Source organism: Paroedura picta, chromosome 13, assembly GCF_049243985.1.
Source record: "Paroedura picta isolate Pp20150507F chromosome 13, Ppicta_v3.0, whole genome shotgun sequence".
In the NCBI taxonomy this organism is placed as follows: Eukaryota; Metazoa; Chordata; class Lepidosauria; order Squamata; family Gekkonidae; genus Paroedura; species Paroedura picta.
In genome coordinates, this window is record NC_135381.1 from 2622428 (window position 1) to 2636912 (window position 14485).

At 52.7% G+C, this 14485-nt stretch overlaps 1 protein-coding gene across 2 annotated transcripts in view; it reads left to right on the forward strand.

The window, feature by feature from the left end:
- The first annotated feature begins 343 nt into the window (after nt 1-343).
- The window catches only part of KDM2B (lysine demethylase 2B), a 66013-nt gene continuing 51871 nt past the window's right edge, over nt 344-14485 (forward strand). The window contains exons 1-6 of one of the 2 annotated variants that reach the window (XM_077308071.1): nt 344-634; nt 1319-1463; nt 2766-2844; nt 4150-4196; nt 13330-13508; nt 14327-14433. In XM_077308071.1, the coding sequence (XP_077164186.1) occupies nt 599-634; nt 1319-1463; nt 2766-2844; nt 4150-4196; nt 13330-13508; nt 14327-14433 (593 nt within the window). In that variant the 5' untranslated portion in view covers nt 344-598. The remainder of the gene's footprint in view (nt 635-1318; nt 1464-2765; nt 2845-4149; nt 4197-13329; nt 13509-14326; nt 14434-14485) is intronic. The other variant, XM_077308072.1, reaches the window with a different exon arrangement.

The window sequence follows — 14485 nt, forward strand, 5'->3', positions numbered from 1 at the left end:
AATAGCCCCGGGGACCCCCGCCCCGGCACCCAGCCCCTCGTGCCCAGGCGACCCCCGGAGAGGCCATGCTGGGCCAGACCGTGGCCGGGCGGGGGCCAAAGCCGAGGACCGCGGTCCGAGGGGGAGGACGCGCCCTGGCCCCGCCGCCTCAGGGCCCCCCCAGCGGCCTTCCTCCTCCTCCTCCTCGTCGGCGCCTGCGCGCTCCAGCGCCGCCCGCGCACTCGTGACCCAGCAGCCCCCCCCATCCCGCGATGCGCCCCCCTCCCTCCTCCTCCTCCGGGCGCGCCCCCCTCCCGCCCGGGCCCGCCCCGCCCCCATGTTTACGTTCCGGGCACGCCCAGCGCGCCTGCGCCGCCGCCCCCCCGCCCCCGCCGGCCGCTGACTGAGCCCCGCCGCCCCCCGAGCCCCTTCCCCAGCCCCAGCCCAGCCCCTGCCCAGCGGCGCCTGCCCCCGCCCCCCTTGGCCGAGCCCCGGCGCTGGGGTGGGGGTGAGGGGAGGGTGGGGGGGCCGCCGATGCGCCCCGGGGGGGCCGGGCGGGGGGGCCGGGCGGGTCTCCCCCCTCCGCGGGGGACAACTCAGAGATGAAACTCTTCGGAAGATGGAGGCGCAGAAGGACGCGGCCGGCCGGAGGCTGGTGGGTACCCGGGCGGGGGGGGGCGGGGGAGGGGGGCGGCTGGCCGGCCCGGGGGGGGGGGAGATGCTGCTGCTGCTGGTGCTTCGCGGCCGGCTCGGCCAGGCCTTTGGGGGGGGGGACAGCTGGGGCCTCCCCTCCCCTCCCCGGTGGGCTCTACGGAGCAAGTTCGGGGCTCCCCGGCGGGCTGTTGCGCCCGGCCGGCCTCTCTTGCTGGGGGCTCCCCAGGCCCGCTCCCCCCTCCCCCCTCCCCCCTCGGGCGGCCTGGCGGGGCTCCCCGGGCGGGGGGGGGGGCGGCCTGGGCAGCGGCGATCCCCGGGGCGCGGGTTACATAAGGGCGGGCTGGGCGGGCTTCCGGCGTGGCTGGGGAGGCGGGCGGCCCAGGCAAGGGCGGCGGGGGGGAGAGGAGGGGGGGGTCGGCCTCCCCCAACGCCGGACTTGGACGGCGCGTCCCGCCGGGGGCCGCGCGGGCCTTGCTCTTCCCGGGCGGGGAGCCTTGGGCGCCAGGGCGACCCTTGCCCGGGATGCGCTGCCCAGGGGGCCGGGGGGGCCGTCGGCGGGCGCGGTGGAGGTGGTGGTGGTGAGCCGGGAGGTCGCGCGTGGCCCCGCTGCTCTCCGCTGCGCCCTTCCGACGGCGCTCTCCCTTCCTCCCTCCCTCCCGGGGCCGGGGCCGCGTCCGGGGTGCAGCGGGCGATCGGGCGTCGGCTGTACGACGAGGACGAGGACGTGTCGGACGTGGAGGAGATCGTGAGCGTGCGGGGCTTCAGCCTGGAGGAGAAGCTGAGGAGCAAGCGCTACCGCGGGGACTTCGTGCGGCCCATGGAGGGCAAAGGTAGCGACCCACGGCGCCGGACGGGACGGGCCCTCCGCCCGACGGCTTCCCACGTGCGCCTCCTCGCCGGGCGAGCTTCGTATTTCCCGCCAGCGCCCTCCCCCCCCCCCCGCCTGCCCGCCCCTTGCAGGGGATCCGATGACGACGCCGCGCGGCGGAGAGGCGGGCTGGGCGGGAAGGAAGGGAAGGGAAGGGACGGGGATGCCCACCCGGAGCGGGAGCGGGAGCGGGAGCGGGAGAGCCCGGCCGGCCAGGCAACCTCCGCGGCCCTGCGGCTTCTGCGCTTGGCAAAGGCAAAAGCGCGCAGGCTCTCGCCTTAGGATCGCTGGTCTCTCCTGGCGCCTGCCCTGACCCGGCTAGCGCCGATCCCGGGTTAGGCGATCAGGGAGACCACGGTATGACTGGCTCACAAAGCTGGCTTGATCCTTCCTAATCCAAGGCCCAGCGGATGCGGTATCCGGGAAGCCCTTTCGCTCCATCGCCTTTGATGGTGAGCCTCTGGCCCTATTGAACGTCCCTCCAGCAGTTTGGATTAGACTTTTAAAATTGATTTAATTAAAGGCCGGTTTAAGGGAGTTTAGTTAGATTGATGGCCTGCCTTTCAACCAATTAGCCCCTGCAGATAAAACGCACCTTTATGTTACCCAAATCTCAATGAAGTTGCCTGTTTGGCAGTTGGGAGAGACAGGGGTCGGGGGGCAGAAATAACCATTTGGCTGTGAAGCTCTTAGATGATCTGAATCCAGACCCCGTCTTTCAGGACAGCCTGCCATGCAGGGTTGTTGTGAGGCTAAAACAGGAAGGGGGATTGTGTCTGCCAAGATCCTCAGGATAAAATGTGTTTGGGAGGGATGGAAGGATACGCAAGGTCGTTTGTAGTGCCGTAGATTTAAAAGCTACTCACTTTTGTTACCAGGAAATGCCATTTTAATCTCTTGCCGCTATTTCATCTTGATTACCGTGAAAGAAAGAAAGCATCCATACTCCACTGCTGCTCAGCAATTACTCTTGCCCATGCAGAAATGGCGTTTAATTCCTTTCGATCTGGTTCACTCACTCATTTGTTAAAAGATGGGTGTTGAGTCAACTTTAAATATCTGCAGCCCGTTTTCTTCCTAAGGATGCAGTTCTTTCACCATCCTGTTGATTGACAGGAATCTCAAAATCCAGTCCTGAGGATGTGTGGGAGTGTACCTGGGGAGGTGGGCTGGATCTTGGCCGAATGGTGCATGCGACTGCAGAAAGACGGTCCAGGGCTGCGGGTAAAAGCCTCTCTTTGTCTCCCTTCCCTTTCCCAACCAGATTTCACTTTTGCGTTCGTGCAGCGAGAAGCCCTCCGAGTGCCCCTCGTCTTCCGGAGAAAGGATGGGCTGGGAATTAAGTAAGTGCTTTGAACCTCTCAGTCTACCTGCTTTTAAGAAATCGGACCGATAGCCTGCCCTTCTCAAGGGCTCAGTGGGAGTTTGTGGCCAATGCCTGGCTGCCAAAAGTCCTCTTAAATCTCGTTTTGTGCCGGCGTTTGGAAGACACACAAGCTCTGGCTTTGGTGAATCTCCAGAGATGAGGGCTGGAATTAGGGGGTTCTGTAGCCCGGGGACTGGAAAGAGCTCCCCTCCAAGAGTCAAGATGGAAGGCTCTACGGTCATTTTTAAACTCCTGCTTGGACCTTGAAGGATTGTCCTTTGTATGCAGTCCTGGCAGACGTGCTTTCTCCTGCCTCTGCAGCTCCTGGAAGAAAAGCTGCATCGTTGTAAGAGCTAGCGCAGGCAGGGGGCTTCGGAGCTGGGCCGTGATTCATGCGGTCACAGGTTCGACTCTCTCCTCTGCCGCAAACTTGTCACGCGATCTTTGGCAGCCCTCGGGCTGGACAGCCACCCTGAGTGGCTTTTAAGCGCTGTGGCACAAGCCATGAGACCAGCTCCTCCTCCAAGGCCTTACCAGAAATATATAGTAGAACAGATGCTTCTGCTAATGCCTCTTCAAGTCCACGCAGTTTTCAGTTTAAAACAGTATAACAAACCCCGGTAGCCTATTCCGTCACTAGGCCTTGGGGCGGATGGAATAAGTTTCACCCAGGCTTAGGTGGCGAGGGGGCCCCGTACAAACGACAGTCAGAACTCAGCCTTGGCAGAAGACCGTAAGCCTGGCAGAAGAGGGCTGCTGTTTTATAGGCCCTTTGGAACTCGGACAGTTGCGCAAGGGCCCAGATGTTGTCTGGATCTACATAATTCACAGTCAAACCATACCAGGAGCCTTGTACGTTATTACTATGTATAAGAGGGGTGAAAAACCCTTTTTCTGTTGACCTCTGGAACTCACCGCTGCAGCACAATAGTATAAAGCAGGTCCTGAAAAGGCGTGCGTGTTAGTATGATTACGGACGGATCTTTCCCTATGTGGTCTTGTTGAATTCAGAGGTGATTTGCTTCTCTGCCCCGTCAGGTTTGGGGGATTAGTGAGAAGGGACGGTTCTCCCTGTGAAGCTCTGCCTCTTCCCTCCCCTGTGGCATTTTGCCAGTCCCCGTCAGCAGAGGGACGGCTGAGCAAGATCAGTACCACCCAAGGTGGTGCTTCTTGTGTTAATTTCCTCTCATCTGTTCTCCACTCCCTGAATTCCAAGGCCCTAATTGCTCTGCTGATAGGACCTAATGTGATTTCCTCCTCCCCCCCCCATTGCTAATTGCAGGATGCCAGACTCCGATTTCACCGTGCGAGATGTGAAGCTACTCGTGGGTAAGTTCTCAGATTGGCTAAAATGACTTGTGCTTTGTAAAGAACCTCGGTTGCAGAAGCATCCAGAAGCAGTGGGATCCTTTCATGTGCTCTGCAGAGGCTTTGAAAATACATCCACAGAAAAATACTTGTTTGAAAATATTCTGGGGGGGGGGGGCGAGCGTGATAGAGCTTGACTGTGTCCTACCAGAAGCTAAGCAGGGCTAGGACTTGGAAGGGAAGACCACCAAGGAAGACTCTGCAGAGGGAGAAAGCCCTTTCCTGGGGTGGCCAGCATTTGGTTGTGACTTTCCCGCCTTAATGTTATTTATATTTTAGAAAAAAAGTGAGACTACAGAAAAGAAAAAGGGGGAAAATAGGTTGTACAACGTGACATTTATCGAAGACAGTCATGTAGTACATAATGAATAGGACAGAGAATATTTCTCTTTCATCCCCTTCATTATCATTTTTAAGGCATTATCTCTAAAATACAATATTCTTATTTCCGTCGGGTCCAGTTGTAGCCGTCATTTAAATTTGACATCTCAAGCTGCGTAACGAAGCTATTTCGACTACACTGGTTTCAATGTTAGTCTGTTTTCAGCATAACGTATATTTGCCACTTCATTAGAACTTTTATACGTATATAAGTAGTGTAACATGGTGTAAAATAAAGTATTACATATCTTGTATAGAGAACCCATATATATTTGGAGTATTAAATTTGGATCTGATTTGCCTTCTACTCCTATTTCACTATCATACTATCATGTGGTATTTTCTCACTTTCAAGTATCTCCTGCTAGCATAATACACATAATATGCCTCCCAAAGAGCACATTGTGCCCCCCAAGGAGCACATTAAGACTTCCAAAAAGTATTATGGTCTAGCAACTAAGATCAGCTCAGGGTCCCCATCCCCAGAGAGGTGAGGCTGGCTTCAGCTAGGGCCAGGGCTTTTTTGGAGCTGGCCCCAGTCTGGTGGGATGTTCTGCTAGCTGAGCTCAGGGCTCTGTGGGACTTTAAGCAGTTCCACAGGGCCTGCAAGGCAGGAATTCCGCCAGGCCTATGGTTGGGACCAGGAAGAGAACACCCATAAATAGCATTCGTGCCCGAAGCAGTCAGCGCCGTGCAATGGGGCGGGGGGGGGGGGGGAGCTCAACCCTAGTCAGATTAGGAAATTTTGGGAAATCCAGGCTTGAATCCCCCTTTGTGCTGGGCGTCTTTGGGCCAATCACATACTCTCGGCCTAACCTACCTCACAGGGTTATTGTGAGGGTAAAATTGAGGAGAGGAGAATGATAGAAGCAATTTTGGGTCCCCGTTGGAGTAAAAAGTGGGACGTAAATAAAAATGGGAGAAGGGGAACCGCAGGGGTTTATGTACCAACGAAATGCCTTTTATGTCATGCCTGATGTCGCTAATTGCTGGAAAGTCCAACCGCCGTCAAGGGAAAGAAGAAGAAATCTTGTCATCCGTTCATTTATGTGTGCTTGAATTAATGCACTCAAGAAAGAAAAAAAATGAATACTTCATGCTTCTCTGGATGGAGTCACTGAAGCAGTCGGTGCAAACTTAAATGGACTCCGGGGAATGGGAGAGGACAGGAAGGCCTGGAGGATCATTGTCCATGGGGACGCGATGGGTCAGATACGACTTTGCACCTAACAACAACAACAACAACAACAACATGCTTCTCTTGGTCAAATGTTCTAGAACAGGGGTAGTCAAACTGCGGCCCTCCAGATGTCCATGGACTACAATTCCCAGGAGCCCCTGCCAGCAAATGCTGGCAGGGGCTCCTGGGAATTGTAGTCCATGGACATCTGGAGGGCCGCAGTTTGACTATCCCTGTTCTAGAAGGCTGTCTCACTTGCATAAAATACAAGATACGTTGAGCATAGTGAATTCAGTCTTAGCTTAGCCCTTTTTAAGTGTAGAACAGTTTTTCTCAACCTTTTTACCGTTGAGAAACCCCTAAAACACTCTTCAGATTTTGAGAAACCCCCGAAATGGTGTGATCAGGTAGAATATGCTTGGGAAGCAGAGCTGTGGACAAGCCCACCCGAGGCCCCTCCGCTTCCCACCCCCTCCAGGCCATGGGGGGGCGGGGCGGGTCAACATGACCATATCTGTTCTATTTATGATTTCTGGTAAGGGCTTGGAGGAGGAGCTGGTCTCATGGCTTAAGTGCCACTCAGCGTTTAACACCCACTCAGAGTGCTGGTCCCGCCCCTGAGTGCCTCCTCCTCCAACCAGCTTGCCTGTCTGTCCAGCGGCCAGCCAGTTATCATCTGTCGACCACCCCCTCCTTCCACTTCCCTTCGAGGCTCGGAGGCTGCAGATCCCTGCCACATGAGAGCTGCCCCTGCTGGTGAGTCCACTGTCAGGGCCTCCAGCCTGCAGCCTTTCCAGGTCCAGCAAAGTCATTCTGAGCCCTTGCCAAAAAACAGTTCGAAATGGTGGATTAAAAATAAAAACTGTTTACTAGGAACTTTTGGGCCATAGAAGATAGAGGCGCGGACTGCCGGAGCTTTATCAGCCAACAGGGTGTCATAAGTCCTCTGTGAACGTTACAGGCGCGGTGTCCTTGTGGCTGTTTCCAAAACAGCTATGAGACTCCCAAGGGAAGGGTGTATTGCGTTTCTTGTCTGAGGTCCCTTTGGCGCCGTTCCAGCATCCTTGGAAATGGGCCATAGTTTATCAGTTTGCCTCCTGAGCAAGACGGCTGGGGTAGTGGGAGCTGCAGGGTCCTTCCCTCTGTCTGCTGCCCGGCATCCCATAATGGGAGAGGCTGGCCACAGACGGACTCAGATGGGCCTTTGCTAGGCAAAGCCTGATATTCGGATATCATAGGGCCAAATATTCCTGTTCCAGGCAAATAACTTTCACAACATTGAGAGCTGGTGCACTTTTGTGGTTTGCAGCTTTGGACTGTCTTAGCAGGGTAAAGAACGTGTCGTGGTTGGAAGCAAACAAACTGGCAATAATTGATAATGGGTGAAAAGAAAGACGTACAAGAGCGAAATTAAAAAGCACCCGTTTGTCCCTGCTTGGCAGCTACACATGAGAACGTGTCGGGGTTCTCTAAGTCCCGCAGTCCATTCAAGCAGCAAGATGGCAGAGCCCAGTCAGGCCTCCCCTACACTGGCAATGACTGCTTCTCTATAAAACAAGTTCCAAATTGCTCTGCAGTGCACAGTGCGTGTGTAGCAGATGTGCAGGGGTTACCCAGCAGAGATCACTGAAGTGGAAGGGGTCTCCTCAGAGTAGAGCTTGAAAGCTGCTGGCTCCGATGGTGCTCTGACCAAACACTGTATCCTGTGAACTCCATTCTAGGAAACCCAAGTTGTGGAGGAACTGAATCCTATGCGCTCTGCACATTATTTCAGCTGGGGAAACGTGCACGATTTCTCTGCTTCTGCATCGGATCCATTCTGCAATCTCTTACTGCTTTGAACAACTAATTCAGTATTGTCTTGGTAGCCGGGTGGGGAATGAGCCACGAGAAAGTCCTGCCCCCCAGCCGTTTGGAATCAGTTCCTCCCCGCCCTTCCATTGTCTGAGCTTTCCACCAGCATGACTTTTAGGCATTCCTTCATAACCAGAAGGGACAGAATTATGGTCTGGGTTGGTTTGAATGGAGTTTTCATTTCAATTTCAGCAAAGTGCTTGCATCTCAGGAAATTGCATCCTGTGCTGAATCCATGCTTTTTCTGACGTATTGTGCGGAATCGTCATTTATCAGTCTTGGCTGTAGGATTTTGAAACATCTCATTAGTAAATATTACACAAAAGGCTATTCTTGCTCCTGGGCCCTGGTGTGAGAAGATGGGTGTTGTGCGTTGGCCAAACTCTGCCACTCCTCATATCCTGTGTGCTTTTCCCCTCTTGATTTTTTCTGGTTGCTTGTGAGTTCCTTCCATGCAGCGTGTGGTCTCAGAGGAAGAAAAGGAGAGTCTTGTCTTAGATTCCCCCTCCCCACCTTCAGGCAGGCACCGGCAGAGGCTGTGTGTTTGCCCTTTCCCCGTTGTTTGCCAGTGCTAAAAAAAGACGCAGAGCCCGTAATGTCAGAGTCTTTTGTTGGAGAAAGTGGGGCAGCTTCTCTCTGTTGTGCTTATGTTATAATCTTGCGCCTTGCCAAGAGACGAATGGACACGGCAACAGGACGACTCAGGAATCAGGCGGAGAAAAACCCTTGATTACGTAGGATGTATTTAAGTGTTCACTTCTTGCATGTCTTTTCTGAAATAAGCGGAAGGCTACTTGCAAAATTACTGAAATAGATCGATTAAAGATACTTAGAATTGGTTGCAACAAATTATAAGGCTTCAGTTCATTTCCAGTCCTACTGGAACGAAAATGGAGGACAGGCAGTGGCCAGGGCCTTTTTGGTCCTGGCCCCTACCTGGTGGAATGAGTTTCTGGAAGAACTAAGGGCCCTGGTGGCGCTGTCACAGTTCTGCAGGGCCTGTAAGACGGAGCTCTTCCGCCAGGGATTTGCTTGAGGCCAGAGCAAGGAAGATCTGATGGGCCCCTTGATGCTTTGGGCCAGAGGGGTCCATTGAGTCAGAGAGGGGGAGAACGGTTAGGGGTTTAGGGCTTTTATAGGGACTCTGGGGTTATTGTAATCTGTGCCGGCTGAGCCAAGAGTGGCAGTCAACAAATATAATAAAAATAAAATAAAATAAAATGGGAAAACAGTTTAAGAGCTGGCATCTGTCGGAATGAAATAGGGAGTTGAAGCATAAATAGATGTTGCAGAAGATAAAAAACTTAGAAGAGAAGAGCACGCATGGGCTTCCATTGGAAGGGCTGCTCCCCAATGGGGGCCACCACTGCAAAAGCCCTTCCCCAGACAGCCTTTAATCAGATTTTCTAAAGAGGCTCTGAGGTAGCAAAGAATTGTCTTCAAATCTGAGAATCCAGGGAAGAGTACGTTGGTTTGGCACTCCAAGAATTATACCAAATCTTATATTTGTTATAAAATTGGAGGGGGTAGATTTTTCACACAAAGTTAATATAATTTCTAGGCCGTGGAGTCTGTTAAAAGTTTTTTTGCATTGTTCTTTCCCTCCCAAAAACTCAGAATGGAACAAGTCCCAGATACATTGTCCTACTGATAACCCTGTGAGGCAGCTTAGGCCAAGATAAAACAGCCTGTGCCCCTTGTGACGTTGTGCGTTTTGTGGCCGAGAGGGAATTAGAACCCCGGTTTTCCAGACCCGGACGCCACTCGCTGGGGTCTGCTTTCTTTCACCGCTGCTAGCTGGGGCGTCTGCTGGGCTTTGCCGTCCCCTTGTGTGGTCTCCTTGCCTCGCTTTTTAGGATCTCTTTTATGAGCTCCCTGCCTCTGTGTCTCTTGGCAGCTGCGGTGAGGGTCTAATTGAGCTGGTAACGTTTAATGACCTCTCTCCATAGTCCTGTCTCCTCTGGGAGGGATCCTTTCGGCTTTCCCTCCTCCCAAGGCCGAACAAGGTCCTTCGTAGATACCTCCCTCCGTAGCCTGGGGCCTGATCCACGTGCCAAACGCGCAGGATGCTGTGAAAACCTTAGAGGGGAAGGGAGCTTGGCTGGTGAATCACTGTCTAAATATAGTAATTAGGGCGGCCCCAACTGCCCCGAGAAATCTTCTCTGTTTTTACAGCTGCAAGCCTTCATCTAGCTTCTCTGGTTTCGCATCACTGCTGCCACTAATGGAAGCGCATCTTTTATTACAGCTTTAAAAAAAGAGGGGAAAAAAGAAAAAAATACAACCGGGTTTTCCATCTGGCCGCTCTGTCGTCCCTGGGTCAGGAGAGGGTGCCCTGGGAGATTTCCTGTGCAGGCACCAGCCAGGCTGAGGCTGGTGTAGCTCCAGAGAGCTTCTCTTCCAGCCCTGTTCTGGGTTCTTGCGGGGCAGCTTAGCTCCGCTGCTCTCTTTCCTCTCTGCGTTCTTTTCCCGATCAGATCTCGTCTCACTGAAGCGTGCTTTTTGGACTTGGGTAAAACAGGGATAAGTGGCTTGTTTTATGTGAAGGACGGAAGAATTTTATCTCTGTTATGGAACATGGTTAATGATAGCCTTTCTGTCGGATCTGGTGTCCCATGCATTGCTCCCAGGACCTGGAACATCATTTTACTTCTCTCTTTGCAAAGGCCCCTGGATCTGACTCTGAATGGGTTCCAGTTGAGCCCCCTCACACTGACTTAGGGCATCCAGTGAAGGAAATGCAGTCAGGCAAGGCCCCATGGCCTGGGTGGATACCAGAAACCTTTTTCTGTGTTGACTTTGGAGGGTTTAGAGGAGAGTCTTGGCCTCCCCTCCTTCACAGGGTGTCTGTTGTGGGGAGAGGAAAGGAAATGCGAATGTAAAAGCGGCATATAAGAATGAACTCTTCTTTTTCAGTAATCTCAGGGCTCTCTCAGCCTCTCCTCCCTCACAAGCGTGTCTGTTGTGGGGAGAGGAAAGGGAAGGTGAAATCAGGAGCCATGTTACCGTGATCAGAAACAGCTGTCTGGGGTGGGGCCTGGCCTCCTGGGTTGCTGAGCAGCTTTGTGGCTCTGCATCAATCAGGGCAGAGGCTTCTGCCAGCTGGCTGGCTTGAAACGCTGAGCAGGTGTGCTTTTGGCCGTCTCTGTCCTGCCATTTTGTAGGCCTGGCTGGATAGCGAGGGCCCAGGTGTTGCGTGCCTTTGGGCTAGAGGCCAGTGTGGGGATTCTTCGCCCAGCCAAGCAGTTCCTGAGCAGTGCATTTCTCACACTGCACAGGCAAGTCTGAGTTGACACCCACAAAGGACTGAACAGGATCTCCCTGCAGCCAGAGTAGGATCTCAGCTCGTCCTTTGAGAGTCAGCTTGCAGGGGTTGAGAGTGGCGGCCTCTGATCTGGAGAACCGGGTGCAATTCCCCACGCCTCCACGTGCAGCCAGCTGGATGACCTTGGGCCAGTCACAGTTCTCTCAGAGCTCTCTCAGCTTCACCTACCTCACAGGGCGTCTGTTGCGGGGAGAGGAAGGGTCGGCAATTGGAAGCCGCTTGGAGACTCCCTTGGGGAGTGAAAAGCAGAGTACAAAAAGCCAGCTCTTCTTCTTATATTCCTACTGAGGGAGGTGGGCAGGGGCTCATGGTAATTGTAGTCCCTAGATATCTGGAGAGCCACAGTTTGGACCCCTCTGCTCTAGGAGGTCTCCCTGCCTTTCTGCTGAGATTCATACTCTTGTGTTTTCGTGTCGGAGTAGGGATTTGCATCTCGGTCCCCCAGATCTTAGCCCCAAACTTTAACCACTAGGCGGCACTGACAGGGTCGCGTGAGCATTCAGCTGCAGGAGTGATGGAAAGAAGCAGCCACTCGGGGGTCTTCAGGCATGGCCCTGGGAACCCTTAATTGGCAACATCTGAAGCCTCCTTTGGAAGTGCCCCGACGTCTTTGCGCTCAGGTTGACTCAGAGAGGGCAGTTTGACCCAACGACCTCGCTTGGATCTCAGAAGAAATGAAAGGGGGTCTTGTTTCCTGAGACTTGCGGTGAGGTTCCGTCAGGGAAAGAGGCTAGCAGGGAAGGGCACCTCTGTAAATCAGTCGGTTCCCTTGGAATGCCATTCCTAATCGCTTCCTGCCTGTAATGAAAGGCAGTTCTCTCCACAGCACTCGTAATTGCAGAGAGCGGCACAAGGCAAGTTCAAAGCGCTTAAGGTAGGAGAGCGAGGGGTGAATCAAAGCCTGTTTCCCCAGCATGCTTTTCTGCATGAAGGGCTGCCAAAAAACAAGAACAAACCCTGCAGAAGCTTAGTCTGAGGAAGAGTGCTTGCACTCGAAAGCTCGCGCCTTGAATAAACCTTTGTCGGTCTTAAAGGATATCAGCCTAGGCTGCCCAGCCGGCGGCATTGTAGGGATGGTCAAACTGCGGCCCTCCAGATGTCCATAGACTACAATTCCCATGAGCCCTGCCATGGACATCTGGAGGGAGGAGCTGATTCTCCTGTGTTCTTGAATGCCCTCTGTTGGGAATGAAGCTGCCTTCTGATTATCCCTTGTTTTTACGGAGCAGGGGTTTTCCTGCTGGAGGTCAAGGAAAGGCTGCAGAGGTGACTCCCTCTCTCTTGCAGCTGAGGATCACATTTCACCCAAAGCTGGGCGGTCTTAACAGCATTATGGGCCCCCAGGCAAGCCAGTGTGCTGGGGCCCCGCGACAACCAGTCTCAGGAATAAAAAGTCAACAGTCGATAATGTTAAACATATCTTTATTTTATTGGCACTTCAATAGAACTGGTGTTAAAACATTAAAAACGGGCTGTACAGCAGCAACTCATCAACATGATAAACGTTTGAACAAGACACAAGGCTAGAAAAACACAGTAATACTCAGTAAGCCACAGAGAGTAGAGGGCACAGTATGAAATTACTCCAACTTCTTATTATAACAAGCATTTGCAGCATTTCTTTTCAGAGAATTGCTTTCTTATTGGCTTGAAGTCAGGATGCCACTTTCCGTGGACATGAGTGAAAGCCAGCTCAAATGAGGCTGCCCCATTGTGCTATGAAGCCAATTTTTTATAAGTTTCAATCTTGAAAACGAATGTTCTCCCGTACAGTTGTATTTATATATGGCAAGTCACTTAACATACACCGCATGGGGCCCCTATGCTTGTAGGCCCCCGGGCAACTGCCCATTGGGCCCATGCGTTAAGACAGCCCTGACCCCAAGCACAGTCTGCCGGGGCCAAAAGAAATACAACCTGCCCCAGGGCTGAAGTTCTGACTCTTCTATTTGTCCAAAAACACCATCTGTGTAATAACTTTCTTAGGACTCACTCAAAAACGTGTGACCCTGCAAACTTTCAGGTTCCACAGAACTCTTTGTCATCTTTGTATTTCAGGAGTTCTACTGTATCTGGGCACAGGAACATCTTAAGATAGGGATGACCTGACATAATCTGCTTTCCCCCTTATTTTTATTTTGTAATGTTTGGCCTGCTATGGAGTTCTAGGGAACCCGAAACCTCACACACCATCATATGACTTTGGGTGGATCAATTCAGGTATTATATGAGCGGGGCTTTTTGGATTTTGCCCTGAAACAGCTGTGAACAACTTGCCTGTTTATTTCTCTGTCTTGCAGCTTAGGGAGACTTCTGGTTGTTTTGTCCTCAATGTGTGTCCCACCATTTTCCAGGGAGCCGTCGGATTGTGGACGTGATGGACGTGAACACGCAGAAAGGCATTGAGATGAGCATGTCCCAGTTTGTGCGCTACTACGAAACGCCAGAGGAGGAGCGAGAGAAACTCTACAACGTGATCAGCTTGGAGTTCAGCCATACGAAGCTGGCGAGCATCGTCAAGCGACCCAATGTGGTGCGTTGCCACTTCGGTGCTTTTTGGTTCATTGGGAGCATGCAAGGAGGGTGTGTGCTTTGTGTGGGGTTGACGGGTGAAGTATGGAGACTAGAACCAAGGGACTTTAAGACTTCAGTCAGCCGTGAAGCTCGCTAGGTAACCTTGGGACCGGTGCTCAGCCTAACCTACCTCACAGGGTTGTCGGGTGGATGAAGGGTAGGAGGCAAGATAAGAGTTACATAGGCCGCATCCCTGTGCTCCTTCTAGATCAGTATTGTAGACCGCAGCACTGATTATCTGATATCTTCTCAAGGCAGATTGCTAAGTGAAGCAATAGAATAAAATTATGAATAAGAGGAAAGCCATTGAGAACATAAAATAAAATATAGAGATTAGAAGTAAACTATTAAAAACAGCTTAAACCCGTCCGTTGAAAAGTCTAGAGTAAAAGCAGCGTTTTGGCCTGGGGCACAAAGTAGTGTAAATAAGTCTCGATGGGGACAGTTTTCAAATGCAAGGTGCCACCACTGAAAAAGCTCTGTCCCCGGTCGCTGTCTTTCTGGGCTTGTTTACCCTTTTTATTAGATGGTAATAGCAGACCTACCAGTCTCTTCGCTGCAGAATTGGATGCGTCTGCAATAGGTTTTTGTAGCCGTTCAGATGGCATCTCGCCTTTTCTCGATTCTAGCAATCTGCTTTGAGCGAAGAAGCAGTATGAGGTAGAGAGAGAATGAGAGAGAGAGAGAGATCTGCCTCGTCCCTGCAGGCAAGACCACGGAGCAGAGCTTGAGAAGGGACCTCCCCCTGCTGTCTATTGACTTCCTTGTTTTTCTCAGGTGGACTTAGTGGATTGGGTGGACAACATGTGGCCCCGTCATCTGAAGGAACGGCAGACGGATGCCACCAATGCCATTTCGGAGATGAAATATCCCAAAGTTAAAAAGTAAGTGTCTGGCTGTGATTATTTATTTATTCGCCTTTGATATCGCCCTCCC